At 37.7% G+C, this 23,143-nt stretch overlaps 1 protein-coding gene across 7 annotated transcripts in view; it reads right to left on the reverse strand.

Moving 5' to 3' along the window:
- The window catches only part of CPEB3 (cytoplasmic polyadenylation element binding protein 3), a 172,268-nt gene that overhangs the window by 52,955 nt on the left and 96,170 nt on the right, over positions 1-23,143 (reverse strand). For all 7 annotated transcript variants that reach the window (XM_054572852.1, XM_054572854.1, XM_054572857.1 and 4 more), the window contains 2 exons: positions 18,958-19,125; positions 16,996-17,085 (listed from right to left, as the gene is read on the reverse strand). In XM_054572852.1, the coding sequence (XP_054428827.1) occupies positions 16,996-17,085; positions 18,958-19,125 (258 nt within the window). The remainder of the gene's footprint in view (positions 1-16,995; positions 17,086-18,957; positions 19,126-23,143) is intronic.

Here is a 23,143-nt window from a genome sequence, read left to right on the forward strand (position 1 = left end):
TTCCACATGGTATTTACTATGAAAAGAGTTCTGGACTAGCAGCCAGGTCTGGATTCGGGTCTAAGTCCTAACATTCACTTTGTGGTAATAACAGCTAATAGCTACCATCTATTGAGCATCTACTATGCAGTAGGCACTGTTCTAAGTGCCTTGTGTGTATTGATTCATTTCATTTTCTCACACACCCATGAGGTAGCCACTACTTTAAATTGTTCTACAGTTAAAGAAGTTGCAGAGTGATTAAGAGACTTGTTCAAGGTCACTCTGTTACTGGTAAAATTATGAACTTGAATATTAATTTAAAATTTCTAAGTCTTGGCTCTTTTCTCTGTAGAATGAAACTAAGTATTTGCCCTGATTATCTTATAGAAATGCATGCTATAAAATAATATATGTATACAGATACTCTGTAAACTAAGATATCATGCAAGTGTCAATTTTTCTTTTATTTCATTTTCAGTTATTTATGCGATACATAAAATTGAGTTTTGCATATGTCTCATTATAAAATTAGAGCCCAAATTAATGATATACACTTTTTACTTTGTATTTGCAAGCATTTGATGAATAAAGGGCAGTAGTCTAGATACTAAAGAGAAAACTTAAAGTTTTTTGAATGACAGGATGAATATGACTGTAAACAAATAAAGTGACTGAATATTTGCTTTCATGTACCATTAGCCATTTTCACAAAGAAAGAGAATTATCAGATGGGGTATTCTTTACTGATGTTAATACATTCTTTAAATAAAAGCCTATTATACCTATAAATTAAGCACTTCAAACTGTCACTATGATCTCAAGTACTTCTATTAGTATGAAAGCTATAAAAAAAAGTCCAAAAAACCATAAACTCCCTCACCTCAGAGCCAGAAAGAGATAACAGGATTATAAAACTCCTCAAGTTTCAGAAATGGTGACCTTGTTTTCCAAATACCTGAGAAGTATGCCGGGGGCTTTGGAGACATGGTGAGCTACAAGAGGCCCTCAGCTCAGAGCCGGTCTGTGGGTAGAAAAACGGGCTCTGGGGGAAGCAGGAGGGACTCTTGGTTCTGTCGCCTCACGGCCCTGGATTACAGGCAGACTAGAAGGCAGAAAAGGGCTCGCTTTCCACTGGTGCCAAACAGGTTGGCAAGGGGGAAGGGTAGAATAGAGAGGGATTTTTGGACAAGCCTGGACTGACAAATGCACTTCTCTGAGGTAAAGAGGAACAGGAAGGTATGGGAATATATGTGCTAAACTGGGAAAATCCTATTTTATTTGGCCACGCTTTTAAAGGGAAAATTTAATTAAAAGATTTTTTCCTCTTAATACCTGAGAACATATTAAGTATAACAACCTTCAAAATGTTCTTGGCTACCTTTCAAAAACAAAGCTTCCTGAGTGCTTAAATGCATAATCTTGCATGTTATAATTTTTTAATACAGATCCCTAGTGCAAATAACAATCACCACCAACTGCACAACCATGGACTTCAGTTACTAAGTGCTTGCAATGTGCCAGGCACTTTGCTAAGAGGTCCTTTACATTTGTTAGCTCTCTTCATTCTTACAGCAATTCTATAAAGTAAATACAGTTGTTATTATTATCATTTTACAGATGAGGAAACTCAAACTCCAAGAGCTTAAGGGACACCTCAGATTAAAATCTAAAAATTAAATTTAGAATTAAAACCGAGGTCAGTTTCCAGAGCTCTCATTCTTTAGCCATTAACTTACACTGTCTCACCTAAAAATGGTAAGATAAATTTTCATGTGTCAATTTATTATTTATTGTCATTTTGTGATAGTGATCATTTATCACAAAAGTGACAACAAATAATAATAAACAAAGTATTTTAGTAACAAAAAGTGGTCATCTCTGCTTCAGTCCTAAAATTTAAGGCCTTTGTAGCTATATTTGCTCTAAAGCCCACAAAAACTATATTTAAAAGAGCCGAACTGATGAACTGCAAAATAATCAGAAGTTTAGATTTAGTTTTATTTAGGTCAATCAAATTTTCTTTAGTAAAGATGCTTATTTGTTTTCAATTTCTTTTTAAAATGTACATTTAGAATGAAGGTTCTTGTGGGATTTAAAGAGCAGATATCACTAAATTAAATAAGATTTTAATAAAGTGAGTATCACCATAACAGTAATAATTGACTTAATAACCAAGAATTGTCAGTGTATCCTAAAACCACTGGGTGAATTTGGGGAGGGGATACAGGATAGTCATACAATCTTAAAATACCACTTCACAGATCAGTATTGCAAAGGGAGAAAAAGATACTTTTAGAATAGGAGGAATCTGGCAGATAAAATCTTAACCAAATGATCAAACTTAACATCACCAGTGAAGGGCAGACTGCCATCACTATACTGTGGACATCCTGTACGGCATCCCTCTCAGTGCAGCTCACCATCTACAGAGTCTTCCTGTTAACGGTGTTTCACTTGTACCTCATTATGAGGAAAAAATCAGATAATTCCCAATTAAGAGAAAAGAGATATGATAACTAAATCTAAGGCTAGACTATGACCGGCTCTTGGATTTAAAAAAAAAAAAAAAAAGAAAGAAAGCTCTAAAACACATTACTGAAACAATCTGGACATTTCCTGTTCTCAGGAGACATATGCTACAGCATTTAGGAGAGGTCTTGATGTCTACAACAACTCTCAGATGATTCATCAAAAATATACATGTATATATATACATACAGACAGAAAAAAAGAGAGCAAATGTAGCAAAATGCTAACAACTGGTGAATCTAGAGGATGGCTATATACGTGTTCATTGTAGTATTCTTATAACTTTTTTGTAGGTTTGAAATTTTTTTAAAATAAAGATTTGTAAAAAAATTAAAAACTACAAGGCCTTTCTGGAGAAGAGGGTAATAAATATCCCATTTTCTAAAGAGCTATGTGGTCTTTTGAAAGATCCAATACTTCTTAAAATCAACTAATGCTCTTAGTGTTTTCTGTATTTCAATATCAACAACAATAAAAAACAATTCTAGCTTATAGGGCTGTGCCCTGAGCTGCTTCTGTCTTCAAAAACCGGCGGCTGACCAAGCAACGGCTGGTTTCTGGTTAAGTGAGATCAGCCTCAGAAGGAAGGATCTACGGTCTGAACAGGTAGAGAAATCTCTCCTCACAGAGAATCCAGGCTCCCTGATTTCCTATGACCTTCCTAGAGGGACCAAAGGGCATCTCTCCAGCCAGAGCTGCCTGAGTTCAGACTTTTTTTTTTTTTTTTTTTGGCACAAGAAGTCTGTTACAAACATTCTCTCTGACCTTGACTTTCAGGTCAGAGGACTTACCTGGTTTGCCTCAGGAGTCTTTGTCTTTGGATTCAATTCAATACCAGCAAAAATATTTAGAAGGCACTGAAGCTACAAAGATGAATAAGCTAAGGAAGAACCCTGCCCTAGAAAAATTCAGGCTGTAAATAAATAAATAAGAAGCAACATGAAAAGTGCTGTGTTGGGGGTATGTCCTACAGAACATTGGTGAGAGACAAATAGAGTACAGGCATCCAAACATCAGGGAAAGCTATATAGTAGCAAAGGCCATATCTGAGCTGGAGGAGAATTACTTTTCCAGGAAGCAAGGGCATTCCAAGGTCAGGAAGGAGCACAGGCCAAGGCACTGAACGGTCAAAAGATCATTTCACGTGGAAAACAGGGAGTGGAGTTCCACAGTTTGACTATAGGGTTGGGGGCAGTGCATGGGAAGAGAGAAAGCAGCTCATCAACCCTCTGCCTGCTGCCTAGAGAATATTGCAGGTCCCTGACCTGGATTTCTTATACTTTTCCTCTTGAGTGAGAATATCTCATCTCTACGATTTACTCAACACTTACTATGCGTGCTAGGCACTGCAAGGGAATACTGACATGAGCAAGTCCTTGTTCTCAAAGAATTTATAAGCTAGTGCAAAAAGGTCATAAAGAACCCTCATCTAGAAACAATGCATTAAGGACCCTAAGTAGTATTTTTTAGAACATATTTTTTAAAGTTGAACTGGACAGACAGACAGATTCCCCCCCCCCCCACCTCCCCCCACCTCCTCAGTAAAGCCATGGATAGAAAAATCAGGGAAGACTTTCCATAGATGGTGGCACAAGAGCCAGACCTTAATAGTATGACATAGGTGAAAAAATGATGAAGGCCATTCCAAGGGAAGTAATTAGCCTAAGTTAAGCTGTAGAGATGGCTCTGCAGGTACTGCGTTAAATCCATGGACTCCTAAACATTTCCCTCGATTTAGAACTGATCTTATTTCTTTGACTATACTTACTCAAATATTTTGAGTTTAGTCTGTTTTGTGTTTTCTATTACCCTAGTAACTGTTGCTTTGTGGGATTATTGCTTGTCAGGCAGCGGTGGGGGAAAGTAGGAATGAACAAGAAAATAAGTCTGACTGGTAGAATCGCCTCACACATAGCTGAAAATTGCAATCTACTTCCTGTTTTCTTAGTAAAGTTCTGCAGTCCAGGGCAGTGACCTGGGGCACTTGGGCTTAAAGTCTGCTCTTTTTATGTAACCACACATTCCCTATATAAAGAGGTCCTTGTGAAATCTGCCAATCTGTCAGTTTTGGTGACAGTTAGTTCTAATAAGCACCTGACCAAGAAAACTGAGACCAGGCTATGGGGTATGAGAGGGTATGGGACAAAATAGTTGGGCAGTTTTATTATCAATGAGCGTTAACATTTTCATCAGGGGGAAGGACACTAATATTATTTATAACCCCCTTTAAACCTAAGTACTGTGTTGGTACATAGGTGTGCTGTCTCACATAATCCTTTTAATAACCCAAGTAGTATTAACCTCGAGTAGTATAAACTCAGATAGTAGGCTGAGGCTCAGAGATTAAATTATTCGCTCACTGTCATATAGTCAGTAGCTGCTGGTGCCCACATCTGAGTGCACAAATGCCTAGCTCTTGCCCCGGCTGCTTGTTCTCTCCCTCGTTCAGCATCTGACAACTGGCAAATTCTACATTTTAACCCAGTAGACACTTTCCTACAGGTGACACTTTAGTCTGATCTTGTACATTGTCTGAACTTTGACAATCTAATATCTCCTCCCCCTTGCACTTTAATACTCCAATGAATTTTTTTAAACCCTCACCTCAAAAAGGATATGTTTTTCGATTTTAGAGAAAGAGGAGAGGGAGGGGAGAGAGAGACGGAGAGAGAGAGAAATAGAGAAACATTGATGTGAGAAAGAAACATCGATCACTTGTCTCTTGTATGTGCCCTGACAGGGGATTGAACCTGAAACTAGGTATGTGTCCTGACTGGGATCGACCCTGAAACCTTTTGTTGGATGGGACAATGCTCAAATGAACTGAGCCGCCTAGCCAGGGCTCAGATATTTTTCTTAATGCTGTCAATGGGCTTTCTCTGTGCCACTATTTCTCCTTCTCAAGACTAAGGTTATCCATTCTATTTTGAAAGATAACCCAAGTCTTTGTTTTCAGCTTTCAAAATTTTTCACCAGATCCTTTCAGTCAGCTTCTCATTTCAACCTCCTCCAACTAACATATCCTCTCTTGGTCTCATTTGCTCATAGCCTTAGCCCTTATCCAATGCCTGTCAGCAAGTCCTGTCCCAAACTACACCCTCTTCTAACACATCCTCTCTGTCTCAGCCTGCCAAGTTTGCACCTTCCATTTCATTTCCTGAAATTTACTTTCCTCCAAAAAAAGTTCTCATCAGGGGTGGTTTTGGCTTCTCCCCCTTTCCAGCACCTCTGCCTGGTCCTAGCACAACAGGTACTGCTGTGACAGACCATAAGATGTCACTATTATTTGTGTGTCCGCTCAGACTTTGTCCTGTGGCCTGTACGTTCCTACTGCCTAATCCTTTCTGTTCAGTCCTCCAAGCTATAAGTGCTTTGAAATAGAAGACTAAATCTTACCATTCATCTTCAGATAAGTGTTTAATAAAACAATTTAAACTGAGGGTATGCTAAGCTTTGAAAAGCAACAATAGGATGCTGTTCCATCTGTCAAAACAACAAAACAAAAAGTCCACTCTTGCTGCTCTGCACTGCAGTTTCCCTGTTTTTACAAGAAAATCTGTCCTGAGAATAAAAACTTCAATTGATTAAATATTAAAATATAGGATTCATTAAAGAGTGTGAGTACTGTAAGCCAGAGCCTGTGTTAAAAAAAGAGTGGAGGGTAAAGTATTACTCAAAAGCTCAGAACCTACAAAAGGTTAAATACAGGCTAAAATGCCTTAGTGTCTCAATTTGATCAGTTTATGTAACTCAAAAGGTGGACAAACTTTGAATCTGGGCCTAAAACAACACCAACTTATTTCCATTCAAGTTATGCTACAAGGGAAAAAAATGTGAAGTTTGAAAACTTTCCTTTCCAAAGCCAGATTTAGACAAACTGAAGGAAAAAGAAATAGATGCTGTGAATCCAGCCCACTGTGGATTCACAATGACTTACTTTTGTTCATTTAAAGTGGAGCCCTCTTTCCTGTTCTTCAAACAGTGTCTCCTTAACTAGTTGGCTCAAAGTCAATCTGAATCCCATGTGGCCTGATTTATGCCAGGTTCACAAACCATGCTGGTATTGTATAAACTCCTCCAGCTGCATGACCCTGGTCACAAGGACCAGCAGTCCAGCCGGTCTGGCCAGTATGGAGGAAATACATGACCACCAGCAGAATTAGCCACTCAGAAGTACACACTTTACTCAAGGTGGGTAGGAGTCATCAGAGCGCAAGGCATGTGTCACTATTGCATAAATATGCGTGCCTGTGACTGTTCCTGTTCACCTGGACCCTGTGTCCCTGGACTGCCAGAGCTGAAGCTGGTTGCCCAAGTGGGCTGAGGATGACAGCTTCCTCCATTCCACAGCCAGCATCACTGACTTCTGAACACAATTTCAGAGCCACGTGGCCAACCTCCTGCCCAACATCTGCAGCTGGCTGCTATCCTTGCCTTTGCCCCAGAGGTCTGTGCCAACCGTGGCAGTACAGCTGCACTCACTGCTCAGGAGAAGCCAGCTCCTCTCCTGGGCCCCAGCCGCACCGCAGGAGGGGAGACTAATGGCAGTACCCGGAGCAGCTGCTTTGTACAGAACCGGGGTAGGAGGCTCAGAGAATAGCTCATATCCAAAGCTGCTGTCACTGGAGCTACAAAAAAAGACTCTCCCCTCTCTGAGCCTGTCCTGCCCCACTTATCTTCCTAGCCGCCACACTCACAGCCCCATGCTCAAGGAAGCAAAACTAAGCTGTTTTTGTTTGTTTGTTTGAAGTAAGCAGTCAAGGATTCTAAGGCCACTAACTCGGGATGGCCTAGTCACAGCAAGGTGTCAAAAGATGAACTGGGCCAATCAGATTCTCTCTCTCTGGAATTCAACTAGGAATATGAAAACTATTTGCCCACAAACAGAGAGGAACACATATGCAGAGAAGGGCTGAGTCATGATAATGGTGGAGCATTACAATGAAGAAGAGTTTCCACTGTTCCAATTCCTACAGCCTGCCATCCCTAGCAGTCTCCATGATACTTGGTTCTATCACAACTCCTGTTTTGGGGCTTTCTTGTCACTTACAACCCACATTCCCAATTTGAGGTAGCACAAGAGAACTGCTTTTCTTTGGAGGCAAAACCTCAACTACATAGCAATATACTCACATCCAAAAATGGTGGGGCATTACCCAAGAGGCAGAATTCCACAGTTCAGTTATAGCTAAAGGGCAGCTCAGAAGTACAATCTCATCCTAGACCAGCTATTGGAAATACCCCAACAATGTGAGTATGAATGACAGAATAGAAGAATTCAGGAAAAAGCCAAGGATCACTTTCATTTTTAAATAGCTATAAAAATGTACCATGGGTCATACAGCTTAAGTTTCTAATTTCCACATAAAATACAGCTCTATAAATAATAGCACAATTTATCAGATTAGATACTTTAAACCTACCGTCCTCTCCCACAAATGATACCCACTAGCAAAACAAATAAAAATTACTATATAATTCACCAGGTAAAATACTATAAAACCTGTGTACACTTTGGAAAAGACACTTTACCTCTTTGAGTCTCAGTTTAAATTGTGTTAGAATGAGATGATCTTACCAGGTCTAAAATCTGATGGACTTTACTCTCAAAGCAAATGATGAACTCATCGTTTGCAAAGATAAAACTCATTCATTTAAAAGTATCTGAGGGCCAACCATTGAGGCAGGTATGCAAAGTACTGGGTATTGAGCAGGGATCAAAATATAATAATAAAAACCCTACTCACATTGAAACTTACATTCCAATCTGGAAAATAGACAGAAAAACACATACAATTTTTTTCAGGTCATGAAAAACACTTTGAAGAAAAATAAAATGAGGGAAAGAGGCACAGAGAGCAAGAGGATAGAGGGGCACCTATTTTATTAGATAAGGAAATCAGGAAGGATCTCTCTGTTAAGGTGACATTTGAACAGAAGTCTAAGGGAAGAGATGAGAGGTCCACTCAGAAATCTGGGGGAAGATAGTTTAAGACAAACAGAAGTATTAAGGCCCTGAGAAGCCTTAGTTGATTTCAAGGGATGACAAGTCAATGTGGCCAGAGCGAGTAAGGGAGAGAATGATAGGAGATGATGTCAAAGAACACCCAAGATTCAACAGAGGCCTAGGAGGAAAAGGTTTAAACGCCTGAAGATCCACACTAATGTGTTCCTGGCTTCTGCAGCGGTCCCTTATTTTCCAAACACACAGGCAAAATGGTAAGTCCACAACTGCAATGTACCATTTTTCTAACTTGGAACTAAGCAAAAAAAGTGCAGCAGATGTCCAAATTAGCATAAACTTCAAAAAAGAAAACTGCTTTGGGAAGCCATGTGATATCAAATCCGGAGTCATTAAGATTTTCATATCTTTCAACTTTGGTTAAGCTTTTGCAAATGTATCCTACAGAAAGTAATATGAAAGAAAAACCATATACAAAGATATATTAACTAAAGTATTATTTGTAATAGCATAAATGATCAACAAACAAGTAAATGATGCAAAAATAGGTTAGGCAGCTTCTTTAAAAATATGAAAATTATGTAAAAACATGGGAGGAAGGAGAATAGAAAAGTGTATCTTCGCTATTACACCCCCACAAAAGATTTTTTAATATATACATATATTCATATTCATATATATATATGTATATATGAATAAAGACTGGAAGGAAACAAAAAATGATGATGGGTCGTTCTTCCAGGGAGGCAGGATTATTCTTATTATTTATGAGATAACACTTGTTCAGGGCAAACCAGATTGCTTTGTTCTGGTTTTACTACTTCATTACAATATTAAGGCCTATATTTAGGACAGCAATAGAAATTACTGTGATTACATAGTTGACAAAAAGGGCCACACACTCATCTCTGCTCCAAGAGAACTTCTCAATAACCCCGCTGACGACTATTCTTTCTTGCCACTTCTTTCCTTTACCCTCTGCAGCCAGAGACACACTCCCAGCCCTTCACTCAACCCACATCTTCACTGCCATGTCCTCTTCTTTTGCTTCCTAATAAAATTTACTCATTAACTGTTTTTCATTTTCTTCTCCCTCCTTGCTATAAAGATGATTCTTGAAAGATGTAACCTCCAGTCACCATCTCTTTTCCCAAAATCCCTAACCTCATTTCCAATTGCCCATTAGGAATGTCTTCTCAGATAAGAGGCGAGGACATATCAAACTCTACATGTCTTTAATTAAATCGTTAGTACACCAAACTGGCTTTCTCTCTATTGACTCTCCTACATTCAGCAGTGCCATGATTCTCCCATTCAGTGGATGAAATTTCTAGTACAACCCTGCCATCAAATCTGCCATCATCATGATCTACTCTATTGCTGACCACCACCAGTCCCTTTCTCCCCTCATTGTATTAACTCAATGCCAAGTATCTTAGGTCTTCATGGTCCTCATTACTTCTTACGAGCTTGATTATAGAAAACTCCTAAATGGTTTTACTGATCTTGCCTAAAAAAAAAAAACAAAACCATATAAACCATATTTAAAAACAAAACAAAACCCAACCTGTCTCTTATTTATTTAAAAAAAAAAAAGCCTTCAATGATATCTGGGCACTATGAAAGTATCCCATGTATATTTTCTCACTTAATTCTCATAGCAAACTAGAAGTAGACACTATTATTTCTCCACCTGGTAGATTTTAAGAAAGAGAGAGATTTAGGAAGATTAATATTCCAGAGCCTGTACTCTTTCACTGTTACCAGGACCAAGTTCTAGGCCTGGGAGAGAAACAACCTCATAAAAAACCTGCCTTGAACATGATGGGCCATTCTTATTCTCTGGGCCGGGGAGAGGGGAAGGAAGGGAGAAAGGGAGAGAAACATTGATGTGTGAGAAAAACATCAATTGTATACCCCTCAACCAGGGACCTGGCCCACAACACAGGTATGTGCCCTAACTGGGAATCTGGGAATTAAACCCGCGACCTTTCGGTTTGCAGGATGATGCTCAACCCACTGAGCCACACCAGTCACAACCTCTGGGCCATTCTTAATCTCTGGACCATTGTTTTTCCCAAATGAGAATAGTATAGTGTAATATATATGAAATTTGGGCTCTGAGGTCAGCCTGTTTAGGCTCAACTCCCTACATGACTGTGGACAAATTGCCCTCTTCTAAACCTTCTTCTTCCTCTATGAAATGTAATAATAAGGGAGCCTACCTTGTGGAATTGGGAAGATTAAGTGAGATTAAACATAGATAATAGTAACCTGTTCTCTGGATCACAACAAGCCCTCAGTAACTGTTAGCCACCCTAACTATCATAATTCCAGCCACTGGCAATTCCTACTTACTCTTTTCCAGCCTATCTTTAAGACCAGGGTCTTGCACAGCCCACAGTAATCCGTTCCACCTCTGGATGCCTAGAATATTTTAGTCACTTGTCATTAACCATAAATTGATCTGTTAGTTTAATAAAAAAATCATTATCATTTATAATACCTACTATATGCAGGGACTGTTTAAGCACTCCACAAGAATTTACTTATTTTAATTCTCATCACAACCTTATGAAGTAGGTACAATTATTACTATTATTATCCCTCTTTTGCAGGTGATGAAACTAGGGCACAGAAAGGCTAAAGAGCATGCCTAAAGTCATACAACTAATAAGTGGGGGAGCCCAGCAAGGCTAATTCCAGAATCCATGCTCTTTACCATCACTTAAAAGTTTCACACCTGTGTTTTCACGTCTCCACTGGAAAACTGCAGCCTTCTCAAAAACAAGAATGGCATCTTCTCTGCTCTCCCACAGCCAAACACAGACTCTTCCACAGACTGTTGTGCAACAAATATTAGATGGATTGATATTCTAAATGCTGCATAAGCATTTGCACTAAGACCGGTAGCCCTCTGTTAGCATTTATTCTGTTCTCTTGCCATCCGTTTTCAATAACCATCTGCAAATTACATGCACCCAAGCTATTATAAACATAAAGATGCTGATTAGTGTTCTGCATGAATGTGAGATCTCGTTCATGCCCTAACATTGGGGAGAAACTCACTTTCCAGGACTCACAATTTCAACTCTACTATTCCAGAACTAAAATGCATGAGAATGCAATCTCAGGAAACTTCTCAACATTTTAAGAACTAAATGCACAAAACACAAAGCAAGACTTTGCCTCAATTTTATCAATAGCTATTTCAAAGCATTTTAAACTTATATTTCTACTTGACTCAACTCTATTCTCACTCCACCCCAAATTCAAACACCATACAAATGCCTTGTCATCGACTCTGTCGGGGGAAATAGATCAATTTAGCGAAGAAAAAAAAAATTCTCCTTCTTTAAGGCTCTTTCTTCTGCATCATTTCTCCTCCCTCATAACATTCTAACCACACTTCCCTTATTTCTTCAAGGTACTAAAGCTCTCTTCATACTCAATACTTCCCATACAGGTAGGTACTCCTCTGCTGGGACTTGCTTCCCTATACTTTCCAGTTTAACACCTCAATTTTCAGGTCTGCGTAACCCCTAGTATTTTCTCAGAGAAGCTCTTTCCATATCCCCAATTTCACACCCCCTTTGAAAAGTCTCTCACTGCACTCTGTTTCTCCTTTAGAGGACTATCGCTATTTGTGATTATGTTTACTGTATTCTGTGACCACTTACTGTTTTCTTACCCTCCCCACAGGACTCAAGTTCATGAGCCCTGAAAATAATCATAAAGATACATCATCAATTTCCATGCCTTCCATGTTCTCAGTGGTGCTCTGGAGAACACCAAACAATTACCTGTTTGTGGCCCACAGACAATGACCAAGAGGGTTCCACATACCCTCTGAATGGTTCATCAAATGCCTCAGTGGCCCTGGTGCTGGAGAGAGCCCCAGCCCCTGTCACCTCCCACTCTGCTTGACCCAGCAACACTGTGGGGACAGCTGATGTGCCAGGCCACTGTTTCTCCATGTGGATTTTAAGCCCTCTAGAGTTACTGAAGTGGTCATGGTCTTACAAATCCTACGCCACCTCTCTAAAGTAAACCTGGTAGATGAATGATTCTGTTTATTTTATTAGGTATATACTTGCTAACAAAAAGTGTGAAGAAGACTATAGTGGATGGTTCATGTTTTGCTCTCTATGTACACAAAACCCTAAAATATACAGCCAAACAAATGCTACCTAATGGCCAACCTAAGGTGACCTAAAGAAAAGTACAACTGGAAAAGGGAGCATTACCAAGAAGGCACACACCTGAATTAAAACCTAAGGAATGTTTTTAAAAAGTAGGAAAAAGCACAAGAGGACATCATTAAGAAGACACAGAATAGTTTGGGGTGAATTACTTAGATATCCCCAACATTCAAAGCATGGATTCTCAAAGTTAACTTCAATCTTGGGATAACACCGAATTTCTTTAGGTCCTTCCCAAGTAGGTCAACCTTCAAGCTTTAGCTAGAAGCAAAACAGGAGCCAACAGTACAATAATTATTTCTTCTCATTGACCCTGATCACCAGACCTGCTCTCTGAGGACACAAGCCTGAAGACCAGAATCAGGGAGACCGAGATTCTCTTCCTGGCCTTGCTCTCACTCACTGGTCCATCTCCAAACTTACTTCAGCTGTAAAACAAGGGCACCAGTTCTAATCTTCTACAGTTCTATATTACTGTGCTCTTATATAGGAGTGGAACCAAAAAACATGGAGTTTATAGAGCTGAGAAATTCTGTACTTCTTGGACCAACCCAAATATTCTCTCTTCAATTTTTAATAACAAATTTAAGCAGACTATTGTAAAAGTGATATATCTATATTAGACAAGAAGACTGGTGGTCCAGAAATCATTAGGTATAAGGTATGACTAAGAGAAGTGAAAATATTTAACTCAGAGAAAAGAACCCTTAATCTGATAGTCTTAAGTACCATGAGATAGATGTCACAATGGTGACTTATTCCGTTTATAGGATATAATTGACCAATGGATAAAGATTGCAGGGGAGCGTTTAACTCACGAGAAGAACAAGATTTAATAATTAGTTAGTTTTGCAAATATATAGACTTCCTCTGAAATAAACTACCTCCTTTGTCACTGGACATCTTAGAGGCTAAGTTGAGTTATTCTCTGGGCTATCTTAGAGGAGTGAACAGACATTCTGCAAAGGAATTTTAAAGATCATATATAGTCTGTTACATATTCTTCATGCATGCGTTTTTACAGTCCTTAAAAATATAAACACCACCCTTAGTTTGCGGACCATTCCAGAAACAGGTAGTTTGCCCTGGCTGGTGTGTCTCAGTGGACTGAGTGCTGGCCTGTGAACTGAGAGGTCACTGGTTCGATTCCCATTCAGGGTGCAGGCCAGGGTTGTGGGCCAGGTCCCCAGTTGGTGGTGTGAGAGAGGTAACCAATAGATGTATCTCTAGCACATTGATATTTCTTTTCCTCTTTCTCCCTCCCTTCCCCTTTCTCGAAAAGTAAACAAACAAAATCTTTAAAAACAAACAAACAAAACAGGTAGTTTGCTGATCCCTGTTCTGGAGGAGTGCTGTCCAATCACATAGGTAACTGATAATTTTCCAGTATCTACATTTAAAAAGGTAAAAAGAAATAGGTGAGATTAACCTTAATATATTTTATTTAATCCAATATATCTAAAACTTATCATTTTAACATGTAAACAAAATAAGAGAGTTTTTAACATTTTTTAAAGCTAAGTCTTTAAAATCAGTGTGTATTTCACAATTAATAGCATATCTCAATTTAAATTAATCACATTTGAAGTACTCATTAGCTCCATGTGGCTAGTGGCCATCCCACTGCACAGAGCAGGTCCAGAGAAACTTGTACATTCCACTGAGAAAGAGAAAAGGTGACCTTTCAACCAAAACTTAATTTTAATGATTCAAATTGATGAGGAAAAAAAAGGTGACTGGTATGATCACTGGAAAAATAAAGCTGGATCCTTTCCTGTGCCTTACTCCATTATGAATTCCAGACAGAAATGAGATCGCAACGTAAAAAAGCAAAATAAATTCAAATGGCCAATTAAAAAATGCCGAAAAAAAGATGGTCTTTTAACCATTGGATTGGCAAAGATTGAAAAAGGCCATATTCCCAGATCCTCAATAAAACTGAGTTTTGCAAACCAGGTACTATTAATGGGAATATAAGTGTGTATATTCTTTCTTAAGAGCAGCTTGGCAATATGTATAAACATATACCTCACTTTTGAAAATTCACCCTAACAGATAATCTTAATATGAAAAGAACAAAAAGATGAAGGCATAAGGATATTCACCGAAGCATCACCCATCAGTGGAAACAACTGGAAGCAACTTAAATGTCCATCATCAGTAGAACTGATTAAATAAAATAAGGTTATTAACAATAGTATGTGTTTCTTACAGAAAGGTGTTGACATTGCTAGGAGAAAATCCAAGTTATTAAACAACATGTATAGTGTGATCTCATTTACATAAAATTTAAAATTTCATGTAAGTGTATATATTCATAAAGAGATATCAGAATAATATTTAATAGAATATATATAGTGATAACTGATCACATATATATTTATCTTCATTTTTACTTTTTATGATCATCTGACACCTTTGGTCCTGGAATTATTTTTATACTTCATAATTTTATTTTAACTGGCACTCTTAGAAATATCTTTTATAGTTGTCATTTTACATGAATGAACCACATTGTGGTAAACTCATTCTTTCATTGAAATAACACTGTCATGATTTGCATGTGCAAATAGTACTCTTAGGAATATCTTTTTATACATGTGACTTTACGGAGTATATTATATGCAGTACAGTGTGGTGAACTCACTCACTCACTCACTGAAATACTACTACTCTGATTCAATGAATTATTAGTACTCTTTTTTTTCACTAACAGAAATTTATTTCAGAGACAACTTTTCCAGAATCTTTCTCCTCCAGTTGAGGCCCACCGCCAAGGCCTGGGTAAGTTGCCTAGCATTCCTGTGGGGCCGGCAAGCAGTTCACTGCTCGGGCAGGAGCTGGCACTGCCATGACTGTTTGTTTGTTTTTTTTCAAATTGAATTTATTGGGGTGACATTGGTTAATAAAATTATATAGGTTTCAGGTGAACACTCTTAAAAATATTTTTAAACTTTTTTTTTAAAAGATTTTATTTATCCATTTTTAGAGAGAGAGGAAAGGGGGTAGAGAGAAAGAGAAATGTCAATGTGAGAAAGACTGAATGGCTGCCTCCTGCATGCTCCCAACTAGGGACCCAGACCTGCACCCCAGACAGGTGCCCTGACGGGAAATGGAACTAGCAACACCTTGTTTGTGGAATTATGGCCAACCCACTGAGCCACACAAGTCAGGGCCTAAAGATATTTTTCAATACGTGTCTTTACATAGTGTCATATATGCACCATGAGGTAGTGAGACACATTCCTTCAATGAAATAATCAGCATGATGATTTTTATCTTTTCTGATTAATATAAAACCTAATTTTTTATCTTTAAAAATTCTTGGAGAGAATTAACAGAAGTATGTTAAAAGCAAACAAACAGACCTCTTTAGTAAATAACATTTTCATAGGCTATAAAGAGAGTGGGGAGAAGTACAGGCAACAAAGAAACCAAACAAAAGGAAGCCACTGGCCTTTCCTAGGTTAAACTATCATTTGATTTCTTGTAAAAGGCACAGGAAGGACAAGTATTTTGACTCCATCTTTTAATGGTGGATAATGTTATACAATAACACATACCAAGACCAATTCCTTAGAGATGAAAGGCATCCTTGAAATGTACATATAGAACATAATATAAGAAGAAAACTTCCTCTCTAACCCAAATACTCCTTAATAAACATCTAGATACATACCTAGAGTTAATATCACCAGAAAAGATTGCTAGATTCTACAAATATGACAAACTATGAACAACCTAATATAGCTTTATGTTCTCATAAATAATAAAAAAAACAAGCTACCAAAAATAAGGGAAGCAAGGTTATGTGAAGAGTTCTTTGCTACTTTGCTCTCCACCCATCAACAAACTAAGTTGTTTAATAGACAGAATAAAGGTAACTTTGTATAATGTCATTCTTCAGTGACTAGGTTTTCCAAGTTTGCAGTTTATAAGATCTATAAAATATGACTCTAAATAATTTTTCCCTTTACCATAACTAACATTTTTTAAAACCCTAGAATCTTTCAACGAATGAAAGGTCAGCACAAGGCTCATTCACAACAGACTCACAGGATCTCACTGTCAATAAAATAAATGCTGTGAAACAATCAGTGTGCTCCTGGGGGAACAGTCTCCAAGCAAAAAAAAAAAAAAAAAAAGCGGGGGGGAGCAACCCAAAAACAGTTAGGACACAAAAAGATGACCAACATTAAATGTTTTCCTAACTGGGGGGAAAAATCAACAGCTATTTCAAGAGTTAAAAGGCTGCCTTTTACTGAACTATCAAGCCAGCTCTCCAACAGGCAGGCAGTGGAGGCATTTTAAGTACATTACCTTTAGGAGGAAAATACGACTTGCTTTCAGCTTTGTGAGGCCAGTCTACAACGAGCGGTCCAAACCTCCGAAAGCTGGCAGTGATCTCATCTACAAAACACAGAAGGAATCTTAGCAAGAGAGAAAAAAAAATCACTGCAAACAGAATGGTATAAAACATGTACTTTTATATTAAAAAAATGTTTTGAGAGCAATTTTGTAAAGCAGTTTTACAGAAAGGTAAACCTACTAAGTCAAATACCAGTCGTTAGAAGGGCACATTTGGTTATTCTTCACCCATGCAGAATGTGTTTCTAACTATAATTCATTTCCCTTCACTGCCAATACACTTGATATAAAGAATATGGAAGAAAAAAAATCTGACGTTAGCTAAGGTGACCTCCCTGTCAAGGAAAAAGGAGATTCTAAAAATAGGCATGTTCTCTGTTTTTAGGAAAAAGGCAAAAGTACAAAGAATATTTAAAATATGCTTTCACTTGTGTAAAATAATCTCTAAAATCTCTAAGACTGCTACCTTTAGATTATTATTACTAATCTAAGAATATTAATCTGTAAGATTGTTTTAGAAATAATTATGATTCCTTTGGTGAGTAGGGGAAATAAGTAAGTAATTCTATTTGATGATAAGAAAAAGTCAGAAGTCACTGATTTCTTTCATACATACCTATTACATATCCTATAAAGAAAATGTTTCAAAAGTTATATCTCAATAAGTTTATCTTTTCCTTCTGACTTTTCACTCAAAGCAGGAGGTTATAACTTAGCTACTACCCAGGTTTAAGTTGCCACTCTCTCAGCCTTGATCAAAACTTTGTCTTAAAGAAAAATCCAATCAATAGATGAAATTAACATTAATAAAAGAATAATTTAAAATAAATTGGTAAATCAAAAATAAAACTATTTTTAGAGACTATTCTCTCATCACAAAAAAAGAAATTATGATAAATTATGGAAATGTCATAGCTAGAATAATGCTAGCAAAATAGTTTTTTAAAAACATTTTATAGCAGATCTAAGGCCTAGGACCAGAGTTGTTGTTTTTCCCCTTAAATTAACAGTCACAATTATGTTTCATTTAGCCATTTAACAAATATTTATTGACAACCTACTATGTGCTAACTGGTTTTAGGCATAAGAGAAAAAAAATAACTTTTGGATTGGTAGTATCTCAGAAACATTATTTAAAAATTTCTAATTAGTCTTCATTCTTTTAAAACTTTTAAAAAATTTTATTTATTTTTGGAGGGAGAGAAACATCAATCAGATCAGATTGGTTGCCTTGCACATACCCCCAGCCTGGGACCTAGCCTGTAACCCAGGCAGGTACCCTGACTGGGAACTGAATGGGTAACCTTTTGGTTTGTGGGACAACACCCAACCCACTGAGCCACACCAGTCGGGGTCTTCATTCTTATAAAGACAAGCGGGGGTTCCTCATTAATAGGCATTTATATTAAAACATGAGATGGTAAGGTGTGACGGACATGAGCAAAAGCTCTGGAATCAGAATGATTTTGACTTCCAGTGGCACCACCGCTACATAACCCTGGACAGGTTGTTTCTCTCTGTTCCTCTGCTTCCTCATCTATAAACTGGAGTTCATAGGATATGACTTATAGGAGAGCTATGGGGATTAAATGAGGTACTGTAACGTGAAGCACCTCACACAATAATGGGCTTACATTATAGTAAGTTTCATAAAAGTTAGTTCTCATTATTTTAAAATTTATCCCAAAATTAATAACTAGGAAATGGGACACTGTTGGGAAACTGCTATTTATAAACACATATTAACAGCAGGCCTGAAGTACATAATCTCTTACGGCTCTATCTACTGAATATTCTCATTCCTAATTCTCTAAGACATGAATGTCCTTAAGCTGCTTTGGAGAAGAGAGGCAGGCTCAGAACACTCAAAGAACAAACCTGGCCTTCATAAAGTCATTAATGAACGCATATTACCTTCATCGATATCAGGAGGAAGGCCTCCAACAAACACCTTTCTAGAATAGCGTTCTACTCGTTCCCCATTTTGACAGCGAGTGGGAGAACTTAAGCCAGATGACAAGGACTGATCACCATGACTGTCATCCAGGAAGGCATCTTCAAAGGGAAAAAGAGAAGACCGACCTGAAACAAACATGAAAGTTTGCACAGTTAAAATTATTTTCCTGGACAACAAATATTTTTATCAGGAGACAAAGGGCAAAGTAAAGCATACCAAAAAAACAAATCCTAAACCCTGATTTTTTTTCAATAGAATAATCAACAGCAGATTCCCACAGGTCTAGACGAGTTTATACCATCATTTTTGTGTAAAGGTATGTAAAACACAGACATGACTGAATTGATACTAAAGAAGAAGCATCAAATATTGCAGCTGTTTTCACTGCTAAAATATCAGACAGTCCTTATCACTGATGCTAAGAGTACTCAGCAGTTATTTATCCTTTCCCCAGGCATTTCTTTAAATAAATGAAAAAGTCATCTTTATTCACAGATTTTTATTTGCTCTTTATGGTGACCTCAAAGGTTCAGTTCTAAAGATGGGCCCTGATAACAGAGGTAATATTAAACTGATGGCAGAGGCTGATAACTTCCCTGAGAGCTGGAATAAAGATGATCAAGTTATCCTTGCCATTCCAAGCTACTCCAATTTGAAAATAAACATCTGCAATAATAAAAGGTAGGGCAGGCAAATGAAAACATGTAAGCTAAGATGCAGGAGAAGGGATGCAATATGGTTATGACTTTTTTACCCTACTAATAATGTAGGCCATATTTTATATCACTCAAAAAATTACACATTGTTAACTCTACTGCCAAAAAAAGTGTATGGAGTAAAGGTACCTATCCATTCCACATGACCACAAGAATGATACTAGCAATTAGAGTCTGTTAATAAATGAAACATGATAATGCCATCTGGCATTACAAAATAAAACCTAAGTTTAAAAACAAATATATTTCCTGTTTGAGCCAGTGAGTTCCTGGTAAAACTTTCCACTAGGTTCTGCTCTAAAAACAAACTGTCTTGAGTGCTCTAACTTTTGAAAAAAAACAGAAAAATTCCCCTCTAAAACAAATTCATACATTCTTCAAAAAAAAAAAAAGAACAGTATCTTCCCCATTTAGCCTATCCTGTCTTTATTTCCCTGAAACCTGGATTCTGCGTCACTATAGCCAACTCTCTGAAAGAGAATATAAATAGCCTTAGAAAAATACTGGACATTTATTTATTTTACAAAAAATAGTTACTAATATAACTCTGTTTATTTTATGAACCCAGGTGGTATAAGAAAGGCACTGTTTTGATATTGGGAGTTAATAAATAAAAAGACCAAATAATTTTTTTTGAGCTATTCCCAGCTTAGCTACAAAGAACCAGAATTTGTCACCTCATGTCACCTAGTGTTTTTAGCCTGATAGGAACAAACGATAGACAGTAAATTCTCATCCCTTGATGTCTGTTTTGATTATTGGGGGGAAAGGAGATCTGCAGCAACAATAGGCAAAATGAGCTTCCCAAAGACATCCAGAGATGTTCTCCCACGGTGCCAGCTTTGCTTTTCATGCAATCCACACTTGGTGAATTATGTATGTACTCGGTGACAGCAACACACCCCAATGAGCATTTCTCACAGAATGTACCTATCCCCACCCCCCACCCTCAACACTAGTAACATGAGATGCTCAGAAAACAAGAGCTGGTGGGAGGGGAGAAAACTAAATAATATTGGAAAATACTGTACACCTTATGTCTTTCCCATAGATTAATAATGACATTAGAATACAAAAGGCTGGGAAAAGTTCCACGGTAAAATAAATTAATCCAGCATTACTTGGATTTAAGATAAAGGAATCTTTAATGTATATAACTCAGTGGAAAACACTTTTAGAAATATTTATCCACATTTCACAAACACCAAACAAATAGGATCATTATTTGGAAGTCCCTTAAAAAGAAATCAAGACTGGTAAGAGATCGGCAAGTACACAATTACTAAATAGAGGGAAAAGTACTAAGGGAAGACTTTACCAAAGGATACGAAAGCACGATTTACTGCCCCTCTGGGAGATGGGGGCAAAAAGACCTTTCGTGTGATTTTAGAGGCAGGTAATTTTGAGCAGAATCTTGTGGAAGTAGGAGTATCTAAGGTAAAGAACAAGAATCCACAGAGAAAGTTTTGATCTTTCCCTTCAAACGTGCTACTCTCAATAAAAATGACTATTATCCATATCCAATTCAATCCACAAAATCTAGGAGTTATCCTTAATGTCTCTATTTCTTTCCAACTCCAGTTCTAATCCATCTCTCACTATGTCCTACCAATTAAAGCTATAAAACAATTGTTCAGCCCAGTCGATTTGATCCTAACAGCCTGGTCCAGATCACCATCATCTCTCCCCTGAACTAACAGTTTGAGTCTACATAATAGCTTATTTAGAATACAGATTTCTATTCTGTACCCTACAATGCTTTCTCCACAAATAGCCAAAGTCATCATTTTCAAATATTAATCTGAACATGTTACTACAGTCTTCACCCCTCCCCTTAAAAACCCCTCAGCAACTTCCTATTGCTCTCTGGGTAAAGTGCAAATACATCCCTTAATGGTAAGGCCTCTGCCTACCTCTCTTACATTACAGTTGCTGCCTCTCCCTCTGGTTCACTAACCTCCTATCAGACAGACAGACCTTTAAATTTCTTGATTATTCTTCTTTGGCTCAGGCCCTAAGGACAAGCTGTAGCCCCTAACCAAAGCAAACACCCGCTTCTCAACTCCCTGATTTTCTAGTTACTTCCTACCAATTCTTCAAGTCTCAACTGAAAAATCATTTCCTCAGGTGGAACTGTCCAGATCTTCTAGATTAGGTTAGGGCCCCTTTTCTATCTACTCACAGCACTTTTCTTAACACTTTCCCCAATCACCATTAAACTAGTGTATAGGTTTCTATTTGGTATCTCATTCCCCAAACCCATCAAATTGTAAGCTCTATTAGGAAAAGGACCCATTTAATCTTGTTTACCACAGTAAAAGGTACCCAATAAATGTTAAAATGAAGCAGCATCCAGGAAAAGAAAACAGCATGTACAAAGACATGGTGCTGTAAGTATATGCTGGAACACAACACATGCTGGGACAATGGCCAGAGATGGAACCACACCCTAGATAATAAAGACCTTTTCTATTCTATTTGTTCAAGCTTTAGATTCCCTATTACAAAAGAAATAGGAAATACCCCCATTTTTCAAATTTAATATTTCTTTCTAATACTAGCCTTTTCTTCTTTTTATACTAGACTCTGATTCTCCGATCTAATCCATCTTCCATCCTGTCACAATGAATTCTCTAAGATGCTTCTGACCATGTTATTTTCTCTATCCCAAATCCTACAATTGTTACACCTCCACCAGCAGTTTACACCCAGGAAGGGGGGGAGGGAGGGCAAGTCTGAAGAAATCTGTGACTGTCCAGATGAGAGATGAGGAAGTCTTAAACCAGGGTAGTGAAGAAAGGGAAGTAAATGTTCAAGACATTTGGGAACAATGAGAACTTGCTTTTTGCATGGCCAACATGACCACATCTTCCCCAGAGTGTGTTGATAAAGGAAATACAAGCAATAATTAATGGTAAAAATTTGGACTGTTTTAACAATTGGTTATGGATACTTAAACTTTCCAAGGTTTCAAAACCAAATCTCTGTTTTATTATTAGTATTTAGAGTACAACAGACTTTAGTAATAAAGTGGCCCTTTGAAATGAAACTGCTAAGAAGTCACGCATACATGATGTTTCTCTAACTGTGGGTAAGAACTAAGAATGTATATATCAGAGTCCAATTCCCAGATCTACTTAATCTGAATCTGTGGAGGTCAAACTTGAAAATTTGCACTTTCAACAAATTTCCCCAGTGAGTCATGTGCTCAAATATAAGAACCATGGAAACGGAGATTGTCTGTCTATAGCAGGCAGCCACTTAAAACATTCAAATTCAATTAAGTTAAAGGTAGTGCATCCTCAGGAATAAAATGTAAGATCTATAATCTAGTCAGTCTTACTGTAACATCACTGCCTATGGTGCTGATGGAACAAAAAGTTAGTTTGCAGGAGGCATTTAAAAGAAATAAACTTGTAGTGTTTAC

The sequence above is a fragment of the Pteronotus mesoamericanus genome, unplaced genomic scaffold (assembly GCF_021234165.1).
Source record: "Pteronotus mesoamericanus isolate MK-2021 breed Mesoamerican mustached bat unplaced genomic scaffold, CSHL_Meso_final contig_24, whole genome shotgun sequence".
In the NCBI taxonomy this organism is placed as follows: Eukaryota; Metazoa; Chordata; class Mammalia; order Chiroptera; family Mormoopidae; genus Pteronotus; species Pteronotus mesoamericanus.